Source organism: Schistocerca serialis, chromosome 2, assembly GCF_023864345.2.
Source record: "Schistocerca serialis cubense isolate TAMUIC-IGC-003099 chromosome 2, iqSchSeri2.2, whole genome shotgun sequence".
NCBI classification, from domain to species: Eukaryota; Metazoa; Arthropoda; class Insecta; order Orthoptera; family Acrididae; genus Schistocerca; species Schistocerca serialis.
Genome location: NC_064639.1, coordinates 972,861,369 through 972,881,328, shown reverse-complemented (window position 1 = coordinate 972,881,328; position 19,960 = coordinate 972,861,369). Strand labels below are relative to the sequence as shown.

Here is a 19,960-nt window from a genome sequence, read left to right as displayed (position 1 = left end):
TGCAGTTTTCCCCTTGCTTTCAGCCGTTCGGAGTGCCAGCACAGCATGGCCGTTTTGGTTAGTGTTACATGGCCAGATCAGTCAGTCATCCAGACTGTTGTCCCCTTCTTCAGGAACCACAAGTTTGTGTGGTCTCTCAACAGATACCCCTCCGTTGTGGTTGCACCCACGGTACGTCTGTCTGTATTGCTGAGGCATGCAAGCCTCCCCACCAACAGCAAGGTCTATGGTTCATGACTTTGGCTTATGCATTCATATAGTGTAATATTTGAATATTTTGTAACACAAAATTTATTCGTTCAGAGTCTCTCTAGGTATTACACGTTTTGATTGTGTTTTGTGTCGATATAGTCGTAAAATTTCACATACGTATCTTTCTCAAACAATCTCTGTAAAGCCACGAATTCTACCTGAAGTTATGTTGACTGTCTGTTTAGCGTTACGCTATAGGACGATGGCCTACAAAGGCCGATTCAACTAACTATTAAATAAATATAATTGTGGAAAATTAATACTGTTTATTCAAGTTATTAATAGATACTGCCTCGGGCATGGATGTGTGTGATGTCCTTAGGTTAGTTAAGTTTAAGTAGTTCTAAGTTCTAGGGGACTGATGACCTCAGAAGTTAAGTCCCATAGTGCTCAGAGCCATTTGAACCATTTTTTCTAACCCTACAACGCTCCATGCGAATTTTGCATTGATGGAAACAGTGCTGCAATTCTTCCTCTGTCTGTACATTAATGAGGCCTGCGGCTTTTCCTTTGACTGCTTCAATGTACTGAAATCTTGTTCATTTTAATGCAGATGTGAGCTTGGGGAATAGATAAGACACATGGAGTCACATGATGCTAGATCAGACAAATAATGCGGGTAGTCTGAGAATGGGACGCTGTACTTCCCCAGAAACCTCTTACCAGACAATGCGTTGTGAGCCGGTGGGTTGTCTTGAGGCAGAACGCATGACATTCTCTTCCACAATGCGAGTAGTTTCCTTCTTATTTTCTCATGGGATTTGATCAAAAACCTAAAGATATTAGTGCTGATTAACAGTTTGACCTACAGGAACCCAAAGAAGACACACAATTCTATCAATATTGAAAAAAACTCATCATCGCTTTGAATCCTGACTCGCTCATTCGGACTATTTTGCCCTTGGCGAAGTGGAACCCTTCAAAAGCATGGATTGGCGCTTAGTTTCTGGATCATTTGAAAAACCGAGATTCGTCACACGTTATGACTCTTTCCAAGAAATAAGGATCATTTCCAATTGTGTTCAAAGTGTCAGTACAAAAACAATTTTCACGAGTATCTTTTTCTCCAAATGTAAGAATTGTCAGCTCCAGTTTCGCACACCCTTCTCTCATTTTAAACTGATCATGTAAAATTTGCCACAGTTTCTGCAACAGATTTAATACTCAACCGACAGTCATATCGAATTAGATAACCAACTTTTTCGATACTTTTACCCGTTTTTTTTTTATTAAGGGGCGTCCCGGGCCTGAGTGATCGTCAGCGGCTTCTCGGCCGTCTTGGAAACGCTTGAACCATTTAGAAACTCGCGTATATGATAAACTGTCTTCGCTATACAAATCTTATAGTAAAAGTTAGGTTTCAGGGGCATTTTTTTCCAAGTTTCATGTTAAACTTCACGACATATCGTTGCTCTGTTATTACACTTACCATTTTTTCCGGCAAAAAAAGATAACAGCTCTTGCAGAAACGAAGGACACGGCCACACTGATTTGTCTACGTGCACCAGAGATGGCGCATTTGGGTGAGAAGGCATTAAGCTTCACAGCTATTGGTCGGTAATCTCTGACACATGCGTACTTGCTGTGTGACAGCATCAGTTCCGGTATTTTATAGCCACACTTCGTATTTCGACGGCCGACCCAGGCGCCGTGTTCAGGTGCTGCGAGTTTTGTGGCTGCGTGTAGTTGCCACCTCCACCCCAACCAGACTGTCTTCTATTGTTGGTCTCACGCCACTATTTGGAGCCGAGTTCGATTCCTCACGCTTATTATGCCATTTGCGGTTCTTCTTGTTTTTCAAGGCTCGCACTGATATTCTACGAAACGCAAATTCCCTCAGTGATTTCCAACTTACTTTATTAAAATCTCGCCGGCCGTGGTGGCCGTTCGGTTCTAGGCGCTGCAGTCTGGAACCGAGCGACCGCTACGGTCGCAGGTTCGAATCCTGCCTCGGGTATGGATGTGTGTGATGTCCTTAGGTTAGTTAGGTTTAAGTAGTTCTAAGTTCTAGGGGACTGATGGCCTCAGATGTTATGTCCCATAGTGCTCAGAGCCATCTGAACCATTTTTATTAAAATCTCGCTGGCTTCACATCCATCACAGTTAGAAAACCCTGAGAGAATTTGCATTTCTCGGAATATCAGTGCGAGTCCTGAAAAACAAGAGCCCCAAAGCGGCATAATGATCGTGAAGAATCGAACTCGGCTATAAATAGCGGCATGAGACCAACAATAGTTCACAATCTGATTGGAGTCCGGGCAGTGAATAGACGTAATCGCAGCACCTTTCGCGCTCCAATACTTTTTCTGTACACTGGTTTACTTTGGTTAATTGTATGTTTCAAACAAATGAGATTAATTATTATTATACTGGAACTGGCTTGTTACTAAATGAGCAGTTTTGTTACTGTAACTCAATAGAATGCACAACATATCCATCTCTGCTACAACTGTCGTAATAATGTTCTGAAATTATTTCTGTTATCGAAAATAATGAAGTTACCGTACGCAATGCTTAATGAACCCCAAACCTTGCAGTGGATTTTTCGTCAACATTAATAATTAATCAGTGCCACGGCTAGCACTTGAGCGTGAGACTATCATTATTAACCAGAAAATGATTTCTCTATAACTTTCACCAGTCCACAATTTTTGCATAGCAAGATTTCCTTTTGAAACAAAGTATTTTAACTTTAACAGTGTCAAAGTATACAATATTAGCAGCCCGCGTCCACCTGTGAAACACAACGTAAAATCTGCTGCTTTGTGGTCCGATCTCGAACTGCTGTAAGAAGCAATTTTAAATTCACTTTTTACCTGACCGCTTATTGCGGTATGATGGCCCTTATTATCAGATTTGAATCTGCCGCAGCGGCGGCTCGTTCCGCGTGTCGCAGCTCTGCACCAAAAACACTACTTAAAAGGCTGAAAATGTCTTAAATAAATGGGTAAAATACCAGGCGAGATTTCTAATAATACCATGCGAGTCCTCATTAAATAACTACATTTAAAACTCGAATAATAACAAGTTGAGACACCTTTCTTTATAATCAGCCCCTAATGGCGTCCTGCTTACAATCTTGACAAATGAAAGCTACCTATGCGTTAAACATTGCGTCACAGGTTCCTCCTTTCTACGTGACTCCAAGAAGACGACAACGACATTATTATTCTTACACTACTATTTATTCAATGGCAGATTGTCATGAAATCTTTGATTTTTTTCTTTACTAATTCTTTTCTGTGGCGGTTTCAGAACTCGCCGACACAGATATTATTTCACAAATCTAGTACGTAATCCTTTACAAATACAAAATATAACATAATTATCTCTATTCTATTGTTATTCAGAGTCCACAGACGTAATCAGTGCCTATATATAAAGAAAATTGCAATTACATATGCAGCGGCCCGGTTCCTTTACGACGTACCTGTGAACATAGTCTCAGCAGATCAACAGTAGGGAAGCCGAGCGAAACCTACTGTACTTCGACGTGAACCAGGCTGCAATTTAAGTCACTAATCTGCGTTTCGGGAGAAAGTTTTCACACGAAATGAAAGGTTGGAAATTTTGTCCTCAATTAATATATTCTGAAACTTAGGTGAACAAGTATCACTGCCAAGCCCGTGCTAGTCTTAACACAGTCACTCACAATCCCTTTCACTCACGTTAGCAAGTTTATGGTGTTGCATTTTCCGAAAACGTAATAGCTACAAAAATACGGATTGTTTTTGATTGAGAATGCTCGACAAATATTAAGTATGTCTGTACTTAATGCAGTCACAGTTTTTAGCCACCGGCCTGCTCAATACGCCAAGCGGAATTTGTCTTTCCTCGTCACAAAATTCACCTAAAAATTCCGAAATTTCTACACACCCATCGGAATAGTTATGCAGTCACTTTACAACACATTTGATGTATGAAACACTGCTAGATCCGGAAACTTATCATTTCCATCAGAACTACTACCATTACATACGTCCGAACTGTTTCATGGCTAGGTTCAGACTCCTCTGTAGAATACTCTAACGATAAGTCTTCTCTACCAGCAGAGAAAGGCGCGCGAAGAATATTGCTTTACCATTGGTCAGTTTACTCAACAGCCAATAGCAAAACAACATTCTCCCGCGTCAATCCGCGTTTTTCATCAATAACCAATCGCAAAATAGTAAAACTAACGACTGCACTTTTTACCGACGTAATTATCTAATATGCTCAAGTTTTGTTTATGCATAAAGTTATTTACTATTGTTATTTATATCTGAATTAAATTTCCCTTTACCATAAACGTACTTTACAAATCTATTCTACAAAAATCCCCTTTCTCCACATCCATACTTCTTCGAAATGTTCCCACACTAAATCCCACTACATAACTCGTTAAACAATTATCTTCACATTAACTTTAAGCCACACTCACGCGTCATTCATACTGCTAAAACACATTTATAACATTTTACCTACACAAAAAGACATAATAACACTTTATGATAATACTAGGGCAGTTTATGAAAAACATTCTATTACTTTAGTGCGCTCTAGTGGGCACAATCGAAACTAAAATCACAGTCCCCTATCCAATACTGTCCTCTATCGGCTGATACATAAACTACGTGCGCGTCCAGTGTGGCGTCACCATCTGTCATTATCCAGCTCTGAGACACATCTCCCACTTGACCGCCTCCAAGGCAGGATAAGTATACGGCGCTACGCCTCACATAGTTATAAAGCACGTTTTACCAGGAAACGTTACACGTCCTGGGCCAGTCGTCTGAATACACTGAGATGACAAGTGGGCAGAAGGGACTGGCGGGGAGGGGGAGAGGGAGGGGGGATGTTCAAATGAACCACACTGGGAATCCTGGAGAACACCTGAAGTTTGCGTTTCGTCGTGTCAGGTATGCTCCTCACACATTCTAAGAGGAAAAAAAAATGACGTACCACGGAGGAGTTCTCTAAATTGGTCGGAAATCGGTAGGTGTAATGTACAAATACAGCCAAAAATGGTTACAGTTTTAGAAAAATTTGATGGTTTATTGGCAGACAAACGGCATGCATACCTGCTGAGGAGAAAGTCACAGCGGTAGGCCAGCAGTAGTTCAGCACCTTTTGCATACAAACTCTCAACCGGGCTAGTGTAAAAGGCGCCAGTGGCCAAATGGCTGCCACAGTGGTGGATAGTATTGAGACGGCATACGAGGGGTGGATGTGCATCTGCATAAAAAAAGCTCCCATAGTCTATTTTCCAACGGACAAGATCGGAGTAGGCATTAAAACCTACGGAGAAGAAATAAAACCTTTGACGTTCGCCGATGACATTGTAATTCTGTCAGAGACAGCAAAGGACTTGCTAGAGCAGTTGAACGGAATGGATAGTGTCTTGAAAGGAGGGTATAAGATGAAAATCAACAAAAGCAAAACGAGGATAATAGAATGTAGTCGAATTAAATCAGGTGATGTTGAGGGAATTAGATTAGGAAATGGGACACTTAAAGTAGTAAAGGAGTTTTGTTATTTGGGGAGCAAAATAACTGATGATGGTCGAAGTAGAGAGGATATAAAATGTAGACTGGCAATGGCAAGGAAAGCGTTTCTGAAGAAAAGAAATTTGTTAACATCGAGGATTGATGTGTCAGGAAGTCGTTTCTGAAAGTATCTGTATGGAGTGTAGCCATGTATGGAAGTGAAACATGGACGATAAATAGTATGGACAAGAAGAGAATAGAAGCTTTCAAAATGTGGTGCTACAGAAGAATGCTGAAGATTAGATGGGTAGATCACATAACTAATGAGGTGTTGAATAGAATTGGGGAGAAGAGGAGTTTGTGGCACAACTTGACTAGAAGAAGGGATCGGTTGGTAGGACATCTTCTGAGGCATCAAGGGATCACCAATTTAGTGCTGGAGGGCAGCGTGGAGGGTAAAAATCGTAGAGGGAGACCAAGAGATGAATACACTAAGCAGATTCAAAAGGATATAGGTTGCAGTAAGTACTGGGAGATGAAGAAGCTTGCACAGGATAGAATAGCATGGAGAGCTGCATCAAACCAGTCTCAGGACTGAAGACCACAACAACAACAACAACAACAACAACAACAAGGAACCATTATAAACGAAGGAGGGTGGTTCGATCTGCACCCCAGAAGTGAAGACACATAGACCATTGAGGTACCGCATACCTTGGGCTGCCAGGTAGACATGTGGGAGGACCAAGAGAGTTTCCTATCGAGCGGGAGCCCCAGGAATTTCGTAGTTTCAGTGAATAGAAGAGCAACAGGCACAAGATGTAAAGATGGTGGGAGAAACCAATCGTGCCGGTTTTGTCAGTGGAAAAACGATAGCCACTGTTGATGTTCCGCGAGTAAAGACAATTGAGACATAACTGAGACAGACCCGTGAAAAACCGCAATAGATGGCAAAATCGTCAACAAAAAAGGAGCCAGAGATACCCGGTGTGAGACAGGCCATTATACGGTTAATGGCGATAGCAAGGAGATCAATGCCCCTGGAACCCTGAGGCACACCGTTTTCCTGGGTAATGGAGTCCAAGAAGGTAGAACCCAAACATGTTTGGAAAAGTCATTCTTTTAAGGGGGGTAGGACGTCAAACGGGCCGACTTGGAGCAGGAGAGGCACCACAGGACATTTTAATTTCCACTGTCTATACTTTTACAAATAAATTCATAAAACTTTGTCAGCATGACCAGGAAGGATTCGGGATTCACACTCACAACTGTGGAAGTTCAAAAACATAACGAAATAAATTTTTTTACATACGAAATTTCATCATTTTTTCGCATACTGTTGGCTAGATTTGTTGCTATAGGTACATTTTTCTTCACATGTAACAGAGATTCTTTGATGAATTTTGCACAGCATACAAACCGTACTTACAGGTGTATGAAACTCTAGAATTTTCCAAATCTATTAGAAACTGTGGTAAAAACTGAGATGATTAACTACAAAATTTGATTTTTTTTCTAAACATAAAGCTTAAAACGTAACAGCTCATTCATTTTTTCATAAATTAAATAGATTCTAGAGTTTCATACGCCTGTAAGTATGGTTTGTATGCTGTACAAAATTCATCGAACAGTCTCTGTTACTTATGAAGAAAAGTGTACCTATAGCAACAAATGCGGCCAATAGTAAGTGATAAAATGATGAAATTTCACATGTAAAAAAGTTATTTTGTTACTTTTTGAACTTCCACTGCAACGAGTATGAATCCTGAATCCTTCCTGGTCATGCTGGCAAAGTTTTATGAATTTACTTGTAAAAGTATAGACAGTGGAAATTTAAATGTCCTGTGGTGCCTCTCCTGCTCCAAGTCGGCCCGCTTGACGTCCTACGCCCGCTTAAAAATATTCTAAAGGAAACGGGGCGAGCGGCCACGGAAGCCCCACGTTTAGAGAGCATGTAAGGTATCTGTTCCTCAGCAGGTGTCGCAGGCTTTCTCCAAATCTAAAGACACGCCACAGTCTGGGATCTCCGCAGCTTCACAAACGGAGCAAGTCAATAACGCGATGGTCCACATGTGACTCTTATGGAAGCAGTTATTCGGCTTGGCACTAACTGAATGTTGTTGGATGTCCTCCTGAGGGTATCACGCCAAATTCTGTCCAATCGGTGCGTTAGATCGTCAAAATACCGAGGTCGCTGGAGGGCCCTGCCCATAATCCTCCAAACATTCTCGATTGGCGATAGATCCGGTGACCTTGCTGGCTGAGTGTGACGTCCCTTGTGATGGCGCCACTTGTGACGTCCGTTTGAGATTCGTGACGTCGTATACAAAAAATTATTAATATATATTTTATATATTTTTGATTTTTAATTTATCAGCATGTGACGTCGGGTGTCATTCGACGTCGTATACAAAGGAAATTACATATATATATTTTATATATTTTTATTTTTAATTTATCAGCATGCTTCTTTCTCTCAGGGATATCGTCTATTCTTATCACTTTTATTTACGTGCATAAGTAAATATGAGACGGGTTCTTGAAGGGCCTCAGTTATTCATGTACCAACTTTAGATTTTGAACGTGATGACTAAAATATAGTTGCCGTTAACTGAATTGAATGTAATTTTGTTAATTTCTATTTATTGATTGCAAAGCAAGGCTTGAGAGAATTTCGATTGTTGCCGTGGAGCGGCCGAGATAAAACTCATTGAACTCGTGGAATCTGTATAGTTTCAAAACATGAACTTTAACGTAAATTAATTATCTGTTGCAATTTAAAAAGGTTCTTATAACGAACTCTCTCTCATTTACAGTTACTATTAACACTGAAAAATAAATTAATACTTCGGCGCGTAATGGCCGACCAGAGGCTGCATCGGAAGATGAACTCGCAGCGCGAATTACTGAAAAAATGCTTATTAAAAATAATTAGCCACTGCGAGCATTTGAGGTGACAAGTATTACAAAGAAATTCATTTTCTAATAATAATAACAAGTTTATTTAAGCAGAAATACGAATAACTTACATAAAATATGTGTAGCCGCTCAATGGCTGCCTTCCGTATAGCGAAACAAAATAGTGTGTTTATCACAAAATACGTCCTTCTCTTCGACCGTACAATCGCGTCTCTTTCGATCCATTTTTATTTTCACAGACATTAAATAAAGATGCTATCGCTGCATATCAGTTGTTTCAAGAACATTAACTACATCTTTTACATTAATTATATTCATAAAATACCTAAACTACGATTTACAACCGCTAAAAATGTCAATATTTATGTTACGTACCGTCACATAAGGTAGGGTTTGACAAGCACGAAGACAAGCATTAGAAACTCCGCCATGTGTTGGTGGGCGTTATATTGCTGGAATGAAAGCCCATGATGGCTTGCGAATAAAGTTAACAAAATTGGGCTTAGTGGTCTCGCGGTCGCGTTCTCGCTTCCCAAGCACGGGCTCCTGGGTTCGATTCTCGGCGGGGTCAGGGATTTTCACCTGCCTCGAAATGACTGGGTGTTTGTGTTGTCCTCATCATTTCATCATCATTCATGAAAGTGGCGAAATTGGACTGAGCAAAGGTTGGCAATTTGTACGGGCACTGATAACCGCGCAGTTGAGCGCCCCCATAAATCAGTCATCATCATCATCAAAACTGGGCTTAGAATATCGTCTACGTACTGCTGTGGTGTAAGGGTGCCACGAATGACAACCAAAGGTGTCCTATGAAAAGAAATGGCACCCCAGGCCATTACTCCTGGCTGTTGGGCCGTATGGCGAGCGACAGTCAGTTTGGGTATTCCATCGCTGTCCGTGGCGTCCCAAGACATTTCTCCGTCCTCTGATCTCATTTACTAGAGTAGAAGTCTTCAGTGATTAGCCTCACTTCAAACTGAGCCGCGATGACCAGCTGAGGCGTGACGCACTAGACAGCGGACGACTATCGATCAATGCCAAGCTGAATAACTGCTTGCATAAGGGCCAGAGGTGGACCAACGCGTTACTGAGTTGCTCAGCTTGTGAAGCTCTTTCTCATGAATAAAGTATCCAATTTTTCTCAAATTGTAATCTTTCGTTTGTCTGTCAGTCGTGGACAAAACGAGTGAGACCCTCGCCTTTTCGTTATGCTGATCCGCACGGCTTTAAAGTCTGCTACACAGCATAACAGGCAAGGCGCCGAAGTGCTACCAGCATACTACGCACAGGCGTGAAATTGACAAACTATCCGAAATTTGTCACACTGTTTTCAATCATGTGTAAGACTATTATAATGCTGATTAGTATGTTAACCACAAAACCTAAATATAAGATATAAATGAAAGAAGAAACGCTAATTAGTATGAACTGTACTAACAAAAAGGAATTGCAGCTCATCGAGATAACGTAACTGTTTTTGTAAGACAAAGTACCCCGATCGTTACGAATGAGCAAAATATTATGCGCATTCGGTCGCGAAATGGTCTGTGTCAACGTTCAGACCAGTCATACTGGATTATCGTTGCTGACCTACCATGGAAGTGTGCAAATTTAGCAATGCGTGAAGATTCATAACGAAATTCAGTTAAAAATCATTCAGTGCCACACTTAAGTAATTCAATTATTGACGGAAGCGGAAAAAGTAGGCAGTAACAAGTATGAAATTCTACAACGGTTTCATATCGACATCCACAGGGCGCCGGTACAGAATAAAGATAGCAATAAAACGTACTGGGGGCGCGATAATTTTTTAATATTCCTTTACTGATAGTCTATCTGCCTCCATAGAAATTAGAACCGAAAACAAACCAGACCTCCCTTGCAGTAGAAAACACCTTTCACTACACTAGCAGACAACCCAGGCAAACAGCCCTCTATTATTACCCCAGACATGAATTAGCCGGCAACTTCGCAATGAAAATGGCAAAATGATCTGTAGTTTCTGTTGCATAGAGCTTTCCGGACTCAAAAACATGAATTGTCCACCTTTATGTCACCGCTTACGTGACACTCATTCGGGATGTTTATCGAAATAACAAAAAACTGTTATTTGCGAGTAAATTTAGTAGGATAATTCTGCACCACCTCAGGAAATAAACAGCGACGTAGCTGCCAAACGTATTCTACAATGTTTCGAATTCTCCATTAGACGTGCCCCAGCCAGAAAACGTTCATTATCCGCAGTGTTCCTTAAGGTAGCTAACAATGGGAATGCTCGCACATCTAAAACGCGGTGGCATAAATAGTGGGATCTGAATTACCACGTGTATAGGCAAATGGATTTTATTTGCATTCCTGTAAACGTGATTTGGATCGAAAGCGTAGCTACGATTAATATGCTGATGTATCGACTGCCACTGGAACATTTCGAATAAAGAGTAGGGGAAATTATACGGCCCTCATATTCAGTAACTGTGGTAGCTATTTACGTTGTTAGGATTTCGTCACGTAAATCGGTAAAAATGGAACCCTACTAGTCCCACTTTCTTGACCGTCTAACTGTCTACCCAACCCTTAAAACCCGTTTACCTCGAGTACGGGTGGACATAATAAGCGGAAATAAGTAGCACTTCCTGCGGTATACGGTCCCTTGGTGGTGTAAAAAAGTGAGCTATGTCATCGAAATCTAAAGACACGGCCGTTTATGTAAAGAAAATTTGTGCGAAAGGTCAAAAAATGGCTCTAAGAACAATGCCACCAAACTGCTTATGTCATCAGTCCCCTAGATCTAGAACTACTTCAACCTACCTAACCTTAACACACATACATGCCCGGGAAAGGATTCGGACTGACGGCGCAAGGAGCCGCGCGGTCCGCGATATGACGCCGTTGATCGCACGGCTAACCGGCGTCGGCAAGCTGTTACTATCATCTGGTGTTACTAAAAAGTTTTTCACTTCTGGTGAATGATTTTCTGCGCAGTCCATTTAAGAAAGAATAACTAAAATGTATTTGATGTTAGGGAAGAGGAAGGACGCCTAATTCTTTTCCCCTTGTCTTTATTCATGATGTTAGATTCGCAATCTGAGCATACGTACTATCCATAACCACACTTTAGATCCAAGTCATAGTCACAGATATGCCAATACAACACATTAGCTTATGTTTGAGGTATTTCGATTCCCACGAAGTGGTGGCAGACGATCCTGTGGCGTTTTCGAAGCGCGAGTTTCTCCAGGGCTAGCTATCTCAGACATCAGCTGAGCGAACTTCCATGGTATGTTGGTAGCACTTCGTCGCCTTGCCTGTTATGCTGTGTAGCAGACTTTGAAGTTGTGCGGATCAGCATAACGAAAAGGCGAGGGGTCTCGCTCGTTTTGTCCACGACTGTACATCACATCTACCAATTTCTGTCCCATTTGGATAATTTCTTTGTAGCGCTTGTTCTCTTTTCTTAGAGTGTAGATTGGATGACCTCAGGAGGTCATAGTAAGGTTACATAACAGGTACTCATCGTACGATGGTGAGTCAAATGAAAACCTTAAATATTTTTTCAAATATTACTTACTGTGTAGAAGTGGTACAAAGCTGTATCACTTTTCAACATAATCTCCCGCACCCTCAATGCAAGTCCTCCAGCTCTTACAAAGTGCATAAATTCCTTTAGAAAAAAATTCTTTTGGTAGTCGACGCAACCACTCTTGCACCGCGTGGCGTATCTCTTCATCAGAACGGAACTACTTTCTTCCCATTGCGTCTTTGAGTGATCCAAACATACTGAAATCACTTGGGGGGCAAGGTCTAGTGAGTATGGTGGATGAGGAAGACACTCAAAATGCAGGTCTGTGATTGTTGCAACTGTTGTGCGGGTAGTGTGGGGCCTTGCATTGTCATGTTGCAAAAGGACACCTGCTGACAGCAATCCACGTCGCTTTGATTTGATTGCAGGCCGCAGATGATTTTTTAGGAGATCTGTGTATGATGCACTGGTGACAGTGGTCCCTCTAAGCATGTAATGCTAAAAATGTCGCCATTTTCGTCCCAAAAGAGTGTCAGCATAACCATCCCTGCTAACGGTTGTGTTCGAAACTTCTTTGGTTTTGGTGATGAGGAATGGCGCCATTCCTGCTCGCTCTCTTCGTTTTCGGTTGGTGGACGTGAACCCAAGTTTCGTCCCCAGTAACGATTCTTGCAAGGAAGCCGTCACCTTCCCGCTCGAAGCGCCGAAGAAGTTCTTCAGAAGCATCAACACGTCGTTCTCTCATTTCAGGAGTCAGCTGCCTTGGCACCCATCTTGCAGACACTTTGTGAAACTGGAGGACATAATGCACATTGTGGTGTGCTGACCCACAACTAATCTGTAAACATGCTGCAATGTCATTCAGTGTCACTCGGTGGTTTTCCTTCACTATGGCTTCAACTGCCGCAATGTTCTGTGGAGTCACAACTCGTTGTGCCTGACCTGGACGAGGAGCATCTTCCACTGAAATCACACTATTTGCGAACTTCCTACTCCATTCGTAGACTTGTTGCTGTGACAAAGATACATCATTCGTCGATGAATTTCGATAGAATTCACACGTTCACTACGCAAAAACCGAATAACAGAGCGCTGTTCTTCCCTGGTGCAAGTAGCAAGTGGGGTGGCCATCTTTATACTGATACTGCAACGGTATGTGTGCATCTGCACTATGCTGCCACCTACAGGCCATTCTGCACGCTGTTTGTAGCACGCTTAGCAGCTTACAGGATAACGGCGCAAAATTTCGTTTTGTTATTACAAATGTAAGGTTTTCATTTGACTCACCCTCGTAGTATCCAGAGACAGTCAGTCGCGCGGTGTAGGCGCTGACGGAGTTGTGGAAGCCGTGTGTAGACGGAAGGCGTTCGATACAGTTCCGCACTGTCGCCTGATAAACAAACTAAGAGCCTACGGAATATCAGACCAGTTGTGTGACTGGATTGAAGAGTTTTTAGCAAACAGAACACAGCATGTTGTTCTTAATGGAGAGACGTCTACAGACGTTAAAGTAACCTCTGGCGTGCCACAGGGGAGTGTTGTGGGACCATTGCTTTTCACAATATTTATAAATGACCTAGTAGATAGTGTCGGAAGTTCCATGAGGCTTTTCGCGGATGATGCTGTAGTATACAGAGAAGTTGCAGCAGTAGAAAATTGCAGCGAAATGCAGGAACATCTACAGCGGATAGGCACTTGGTGCAGGGAATGGCAACTGACCCTTAACATGGACAAATGTAATGTATTGCGAATACATAGAAAGAAGGATCCTTTATTGTATGATTATGTGATAGCGGAACAAAGACTGGTAGCAGTTACTTCTGTAAAATATCTGGGAGTATGCGTGCGGAACGATTTGAAGTGGAATGATCATATAAAATTAATTGTTGATAAGGCGGGTACCAGGTTGAGATTCATTGGGAGAGTCCTTAGAAAATGTACTCCATCAACAAAGGAGGTGGCTTACAAAACACTCGTTCGACCTATACTTGAGTATTGCTCATCAGTGTGGGATCCGTACCAGATCGGGTTGACGGAGGAGATAGAGCAGATCCAAAGAAGAGCGGCGCGTTTCGTCACAGGGTTATTTGGTAAGCGTGATAGCGTTACGGAGACGTTTAGCAAACTCAAGTGGCAGACTCTGCAAGAGAGGCGCTCTGCATCGCGGTGTAGGTTGCTCGCCAGGTTTCGAGAGGGTGCGTTTCTGGATGAGGTATCGAATATATTGCTTCCCCCTACTTATACCTCCCGAGGAGATCACGAATGTAAAATTAGAGATATTCCAGCGCGCACGGAAGCTTTCAGACAGTCGTTCTTCCCGCGAACCATACGCGACTGGAACAGAAAAGGGAGGTAATGACAGTGGCACGTAAAGTGCCCACCGCCACACACCGTTGGGTGGCTTGCGGAGTATAAATGTAGATGTAGACGTGGCGCCGGTGCGGCGTGCCGCAGGTGCCAGCGGCTGTACGGCTCGGGCTCCAACGTGTCGCTGTCGGAGCTGCCGGCGGCCTCTGTGGTGATCGTCTTCCACAACGAGGCGTGGTCCACTCTGCTGCGGACGGTCCACAGCGCGCTGCTTCGCTCCCCCAGGAGCCTGCTCCGCGAGATCCTGCTGGTTGACGACGCCAGCGACAGGGGTGAGTCCAGCGTTCCCACTAATCCTCCCCTCCAAAGTACCTAATTTTCCGTGGAGGTTGTACTGGCGCCAAAATTTTCCGCCGGATGTTAACACTGAAGCGCCAAAGAAACTGGTATAGGCATGTGTACTCAAATACAGAGGTATCTAAACAGGCCGAACACGGCGGTGCGGTCGGCAAGACAACGAGTATGCGATCTGAAATTTTCCCGGCGTATTTCCAGTTTGAACAGTTCTCGGGTATCCGACCGGGTACCGTCGTAATTTCTCCACAATATTTCGGCAGACGTACACGCTGCCATCTTCAGGTGGTTCCTGACGAATGCTGTGGTGATGCTGACGCTGAACATACGGGCCTAGTCCTTGGCCCGAGGTTTCGGAGTCTAAGCTGTGGATAGCTGTTCCTCCAAGATCCTTACGGGTTGGAATAACGTTGCCTCTCGTTGTGGATGGTCCTTGCGTGGTTTAGGTAATAAATCTTGGCTGCTAGCATGCATGCATGCTGGCAGATAGTTCTTCTTCCCCTCACGCGTGATGTTGTTCAGTGCGGACTCCAGCTCAGGTGAGAGCATCCTCTCTCCACCTCGCACCTCTTGCCTCTGCCGCGCGACCGCAACCTCCAAGATCAAGCCCTAGTCGCGCGGCGTGAAGACTGGGTTCGAGTTGATTGTTTGAAGGTCCTTCTTCGTGACGAATTCGAGCGTAATTGCCCGATATCCGCCACGAAGCTCTAACGGCCGGTCTGGAAGTGGTGGCTGCTGTTTCCCTTCCGCTTGCGTGAAAACGTAAGGGTTTCTGTGGACGTCGTACCGCCCATCTCACACCATGGTTGCGATCTTCTTGAGCATCGCTGGCAGGTTCGGGAGTCCGCAGCTCGTGGTCGTGCGGTAGCGTTCTCGCTTCCCGCGCCCGGGTTCCCGGGTTCGATTCCCGGCGGGGTCAGGGATTTTCTCTGCCTCGTGATGACTGGGTGTTGTGTATTGTTCTTAGGTTAGTTAGGTTTAAGTAGTTCTAAGTTCTAGGGGACTGATGACCATAGATGTTAAGTCCCATAGTGCTCAGAGCCATTTGAACCATTTTTTTGGCAGGTTCGGGAAAGGTATGACTTCAGAGTGCATCCCTCCTCCCTCCTCCCTCTTGATCTTGTTTGTCCTGCTGCGTCTTGTTCTCCCCATCTGGAGGTGGCGGCGAGACAGGCTGCACCACGTCCATGGGCGTCTCCCCGGTTTCCTGTATTGCTACAGGTTCCGTGGGGACGTCCGTTTGTGTAGACACATCCATCCCAGCTTGTTGTACCGCCTTGGGGGTGGCATCGAGGACGGGTGTTTTCTTTTGCAGCGTCCTGAGTTCTTCCCGCAACTCTTGCAGCTGCCGGTGGAGACCGACGATCTCCTTCTGCATTGCCGCTCTTTCTGCCGCCATCGCGGCTTTGAGGGCGGCCACGGCGTCGTCGGTGGTGGCGCTGGGCGGGATTGCGGCCTCCCCGTTTCCCCCTTTGGGAGGGGGTGGCGGGACGGCTGCCTCTTCTCCAAGTACCGCTTTCTTGGCGGTCGATGTCCGCTGCTTCAAGTACGCGCAGCTGCGAGCGTTTGCAGCGTGCGCGCCGCTGCAGTTGACGCACGTAGGCGCGACGTGCGGTGGTTTGTCGCAGTCGCGCGTGTCATGCGCCTTGGCACATTTCAGACACGCGACTGCGTCCTTGCACGTCCTGGCGACGTGTCAGATCTCCTGGCAGCGGTAGCACTGCATCTTGTGCTGCGGTCGGCCTCTCTTCTTCTTGTTGTTGCCACGGCCATCTCCTGCCAGCGTGAGCAGAAGCTTGGCCACAGCAGCAAGCTTGCCTCCCTTTCCGCGTCCCAACATGGCGTTGGGCTAGTGGCGTTAACGAAGTGAGCCGCAGCGAGTTGAGTAGCGGAGTGAGTGCGTGCGTGCGTGCGTGCGTGCGTGCGTGCGTGCGTGCGTGGCGTGCGTGCCGCGTCGAGTCGCGTGCGTGAATGCTGTGCTGTTCCTCTCGGCGCCCTATATATACTAGCCGTTACCCCCTCCACCGTTCCTCTCATGGTGTCTTCGGTGCGGCCGGCGCGGCGGCTACTGGAGGTGGTGGGGGAAGCGGCGCCTGGGTCTGAACTGGGGTCTGCTATCTCCCTGCTGCCGCCGTCGGGGGCGGTCCTCGATCTCTAGGACCGCATCTTTCTCTCCAGGCTGAGTGCAGGGTTCCAAGCCTGGCTAAGTTGAAGGCCGCTGTCTTCATTAATTAGATCGTCCTGCAGTCGGATTTCGATGGCCTCTTTAGTAACGCAGTCCCAGAAGTAGGAGGATTGACAGTATTTTTGTTTTTTCATAGTCCATAGTATGGCCAGTCCTTATACCAAAGTGGCCTGGCGTAATTCGGTATGGCGCTTGCGTTCGCGGCACCTCTCTTCTACAGTGCGGACTGTCTCCCCAATGTACGATTTTCCGCACTGACAAGGAATTTGATAAACACCTGGTTTTCGAAGGCCTAGTTCATCTTTCACTGAACCCAGTAGAGTCAAGGTTTTTTCACGGGGTCGGAATACACATTTCAAGTTGTGTTTCCCCAGGATTCTACCGATTTTTCTTGAGGTGTTTCCGCGGATACGCATGGTCGGCATGGTTAAGCGGATGTGGCAATGTTAGTTAAAGTGTGGCCGGATGCCCTTCCTGCCGCCACCCCGTACCCCCGGGAAGCAATTAGTGCACCCCAACAGTCTACGACTAGTGTAATCCATGGAATAGTGCGAAACTGTTCAGATGTCTGCGAGCCGTGTAACTGAGGCGGTACGTGGGGACCAGCCCGGTATTCACCTAGCGGGATGTGGAAAACCGCCCAAAAACCACATCCAGGCTGGCCGGCACACCGGCCCTCGTCGTTAATCCGCCGATCCGGGACCGGCCCGCCTACCCGAGTCCAGGGAGCAGTGGGTTAGCGCGTTCGGCTAACCTGGCAAGTTGCTCATAAGCGACACATCACGCCCCTAAATGCCAAACGACGCCTTGCTTGGCAATAAGCAGCGTAAATATTGGAGGATTGAGCAGTAGAAAAACGTTGTGTGGAGTGATGAATCATGGTACACAACGTGGCGATCGGATGTCAGGGTGTGGGTATGGCGAATGCCCGGTTAAAGTCATCTGCCAGTGTGTGTAGTGCCAACAGTAATATTCGGAGGCTGGGATGTTACGGCGTGCTCATGTTTTTCATGGAGGGGGTTTGTACCCCTCGTTTTTTTGCGTGACACTATCACAGCACATGCCAACATTGAAGCACTTTCTTGCTTCCCACTGTTGAAGAGCAATTTGGGGATGGCGATTGCATCTTTAAACACGATCGAGCACCTGTTCATAATGCTCGGCCTGTGGCGGAGTACTTACCCGGCAATAACATCCCTGTGTTGGACTGGCCTGCACAGAGTCCCGACCTGAATCCTACAGAACACGTTTGGCATGTTTTGGAACGCCTACTTCGTACCAGGCATCACCGACCGACATCGATACCTCTTCTCAGTACAGCACTCCCCAAGAAGCTTTCCAGCACCTGATTGAACGTGTGCCTGCGAGAGTGGAAACTGTCATCGAGATTAAGGGTGGACCAACGCAATACTGAATTCCAGCATTACCGATCGAGGGTGCCACGAACTTGTAAGTCATTTTCAGCCAGGTTGCCGGATACTTTTGATCTCGTAGTGTATCTCTCTATTTGATTACGCATGCCTATATCACTTTCTTTGGCGCTTCTGTGTAAATCGTGTATTACAGTATATTCAAATGTTAAAACTGTATGAATGTATAAGCCAAATATGTTGTACAAGTGAGTAATGGCACAGGCTACGATGTCATACCGACAAAACGCTGAGTACGATGAACAGCTCGAAAAAGATGAGGGTGAAGGCGGAGAAGAAGTGAGTGTGGAACAGTTACAACAATCTTTTTTTCTAATGATGAGAGAAATAACAACTGGCTTCTGCTACTTTAGTAAGGATGAGTAGTGAAGTTGTGTTTGGTCATTAAGGATCAAGTCAGGATTTTTTGATTGATGTTTATTAATTGCTAGAAGTTCGAGTAACGTTAATTTTCTGCCTTTAGTTCCTCTATGGAGAACATCACATCTCACATCATATGAATGACATTCATTCAGAGCATGTTAAGCCACGGTGGAATCTTTCTTTTCCAGTCTCCAGCTCCTTTCACGCTCAGTCAGTCTAGTAGTTATAGCTCTACCTGATGGACCTACATATAATTTGCCACAGAGACTAAAGGAAATCCTATGAATTCCACTCTGTTCTAAAGTGGAACCTTATCTTTACTAACAGAAGGTAGGTGATAGTATTCATAGTGTAAAAAGTTGGAGTATAATGCCTGATGTAGCAATAGCCACGAATTTTAAAATTTTCACTGCGATTTGTTTGCCCAAATTTCGGGCTTGCAGCCGGTCGTCGTTTACTTCAGTGCACGATATTTCAGCTGGGCGCCTGCCAATCATCTTCAAGTGAGTAATCGAAGACTGACGAAGACTCGCTCCTTTTTTTTCCTTTATTGTTATTTTAAAACCTGTTTACAGGCAGGCCAGCAGCAGCATACTACGTCGCTCTTTGGCCATAGAGAAACACAAAAGAGACAAAGGAAGACAATTAGAGAAAAACATGGTGGACATATAAACGGAGACAAACACTTTTTAAAATACATGGAGCCGTTCACGGGCATAGAGTCCAAGATAAAATTTGTTCAGACACTTAGACATATACATAGACGAAAATTGTCACTCGCGAACGTAGGTGCGCAAACGAATAACACTGAACCACTGAAGCACAAACGACGGCACACACAGAAACAAGAGGCGTTGATCTCCGGCGCGCGAATGTTCACTGAGCGTGTATGGGAACCTGCCAAGAGAGGAGGAGGGGGGGGGGGAGAGGGAGAGGGAGAGGGGAGAGCAGAGATGCCACGGGCAGGGGAGATAGGGGGAAGGGAGGAAGGGGGAGGGGAAGCCCGGGGGAAGAGGGGTGGAGGAAGGGGGATGGGGGGAAAAGGAGAGAGAAGGGAAGGAGGGTGCCTAAAGGAAAAGACACAGGAAGTGGGGGGAAGGATCAAAGTTGATAGGAGGGGTAGATGGAGGGGAGGAGGACATCATCAGGGAGGGGGAGCTGGCGG

At 45.0% G+C, this 19,960-nt stretch overlaps 1 protein-coding gene across 1 annotated transcript in view; it reads left to right on the top strand.

Annotated features, from left to right (window-relative positions):
* The window catches only part of LOC126458375 (polypeptide N-acetylgalactosaminyltransferase 1-like), a 361,706-nt gene that overhangs the window by 216,373 nt on the left and 125,373 nt on the right, over positions 1-19,960 (top strand). Inside the window, exon 5 of the mRNA XM_050095350.1 lies at positions 14,611-14,795. Coding sequence (XP_049951307.1) covers positions 14,611-14,795 — 185 coding nt within the window. The remainder of the gene's footprint in view (positions 1-14,610; positions 14,796-19,960) is intronic.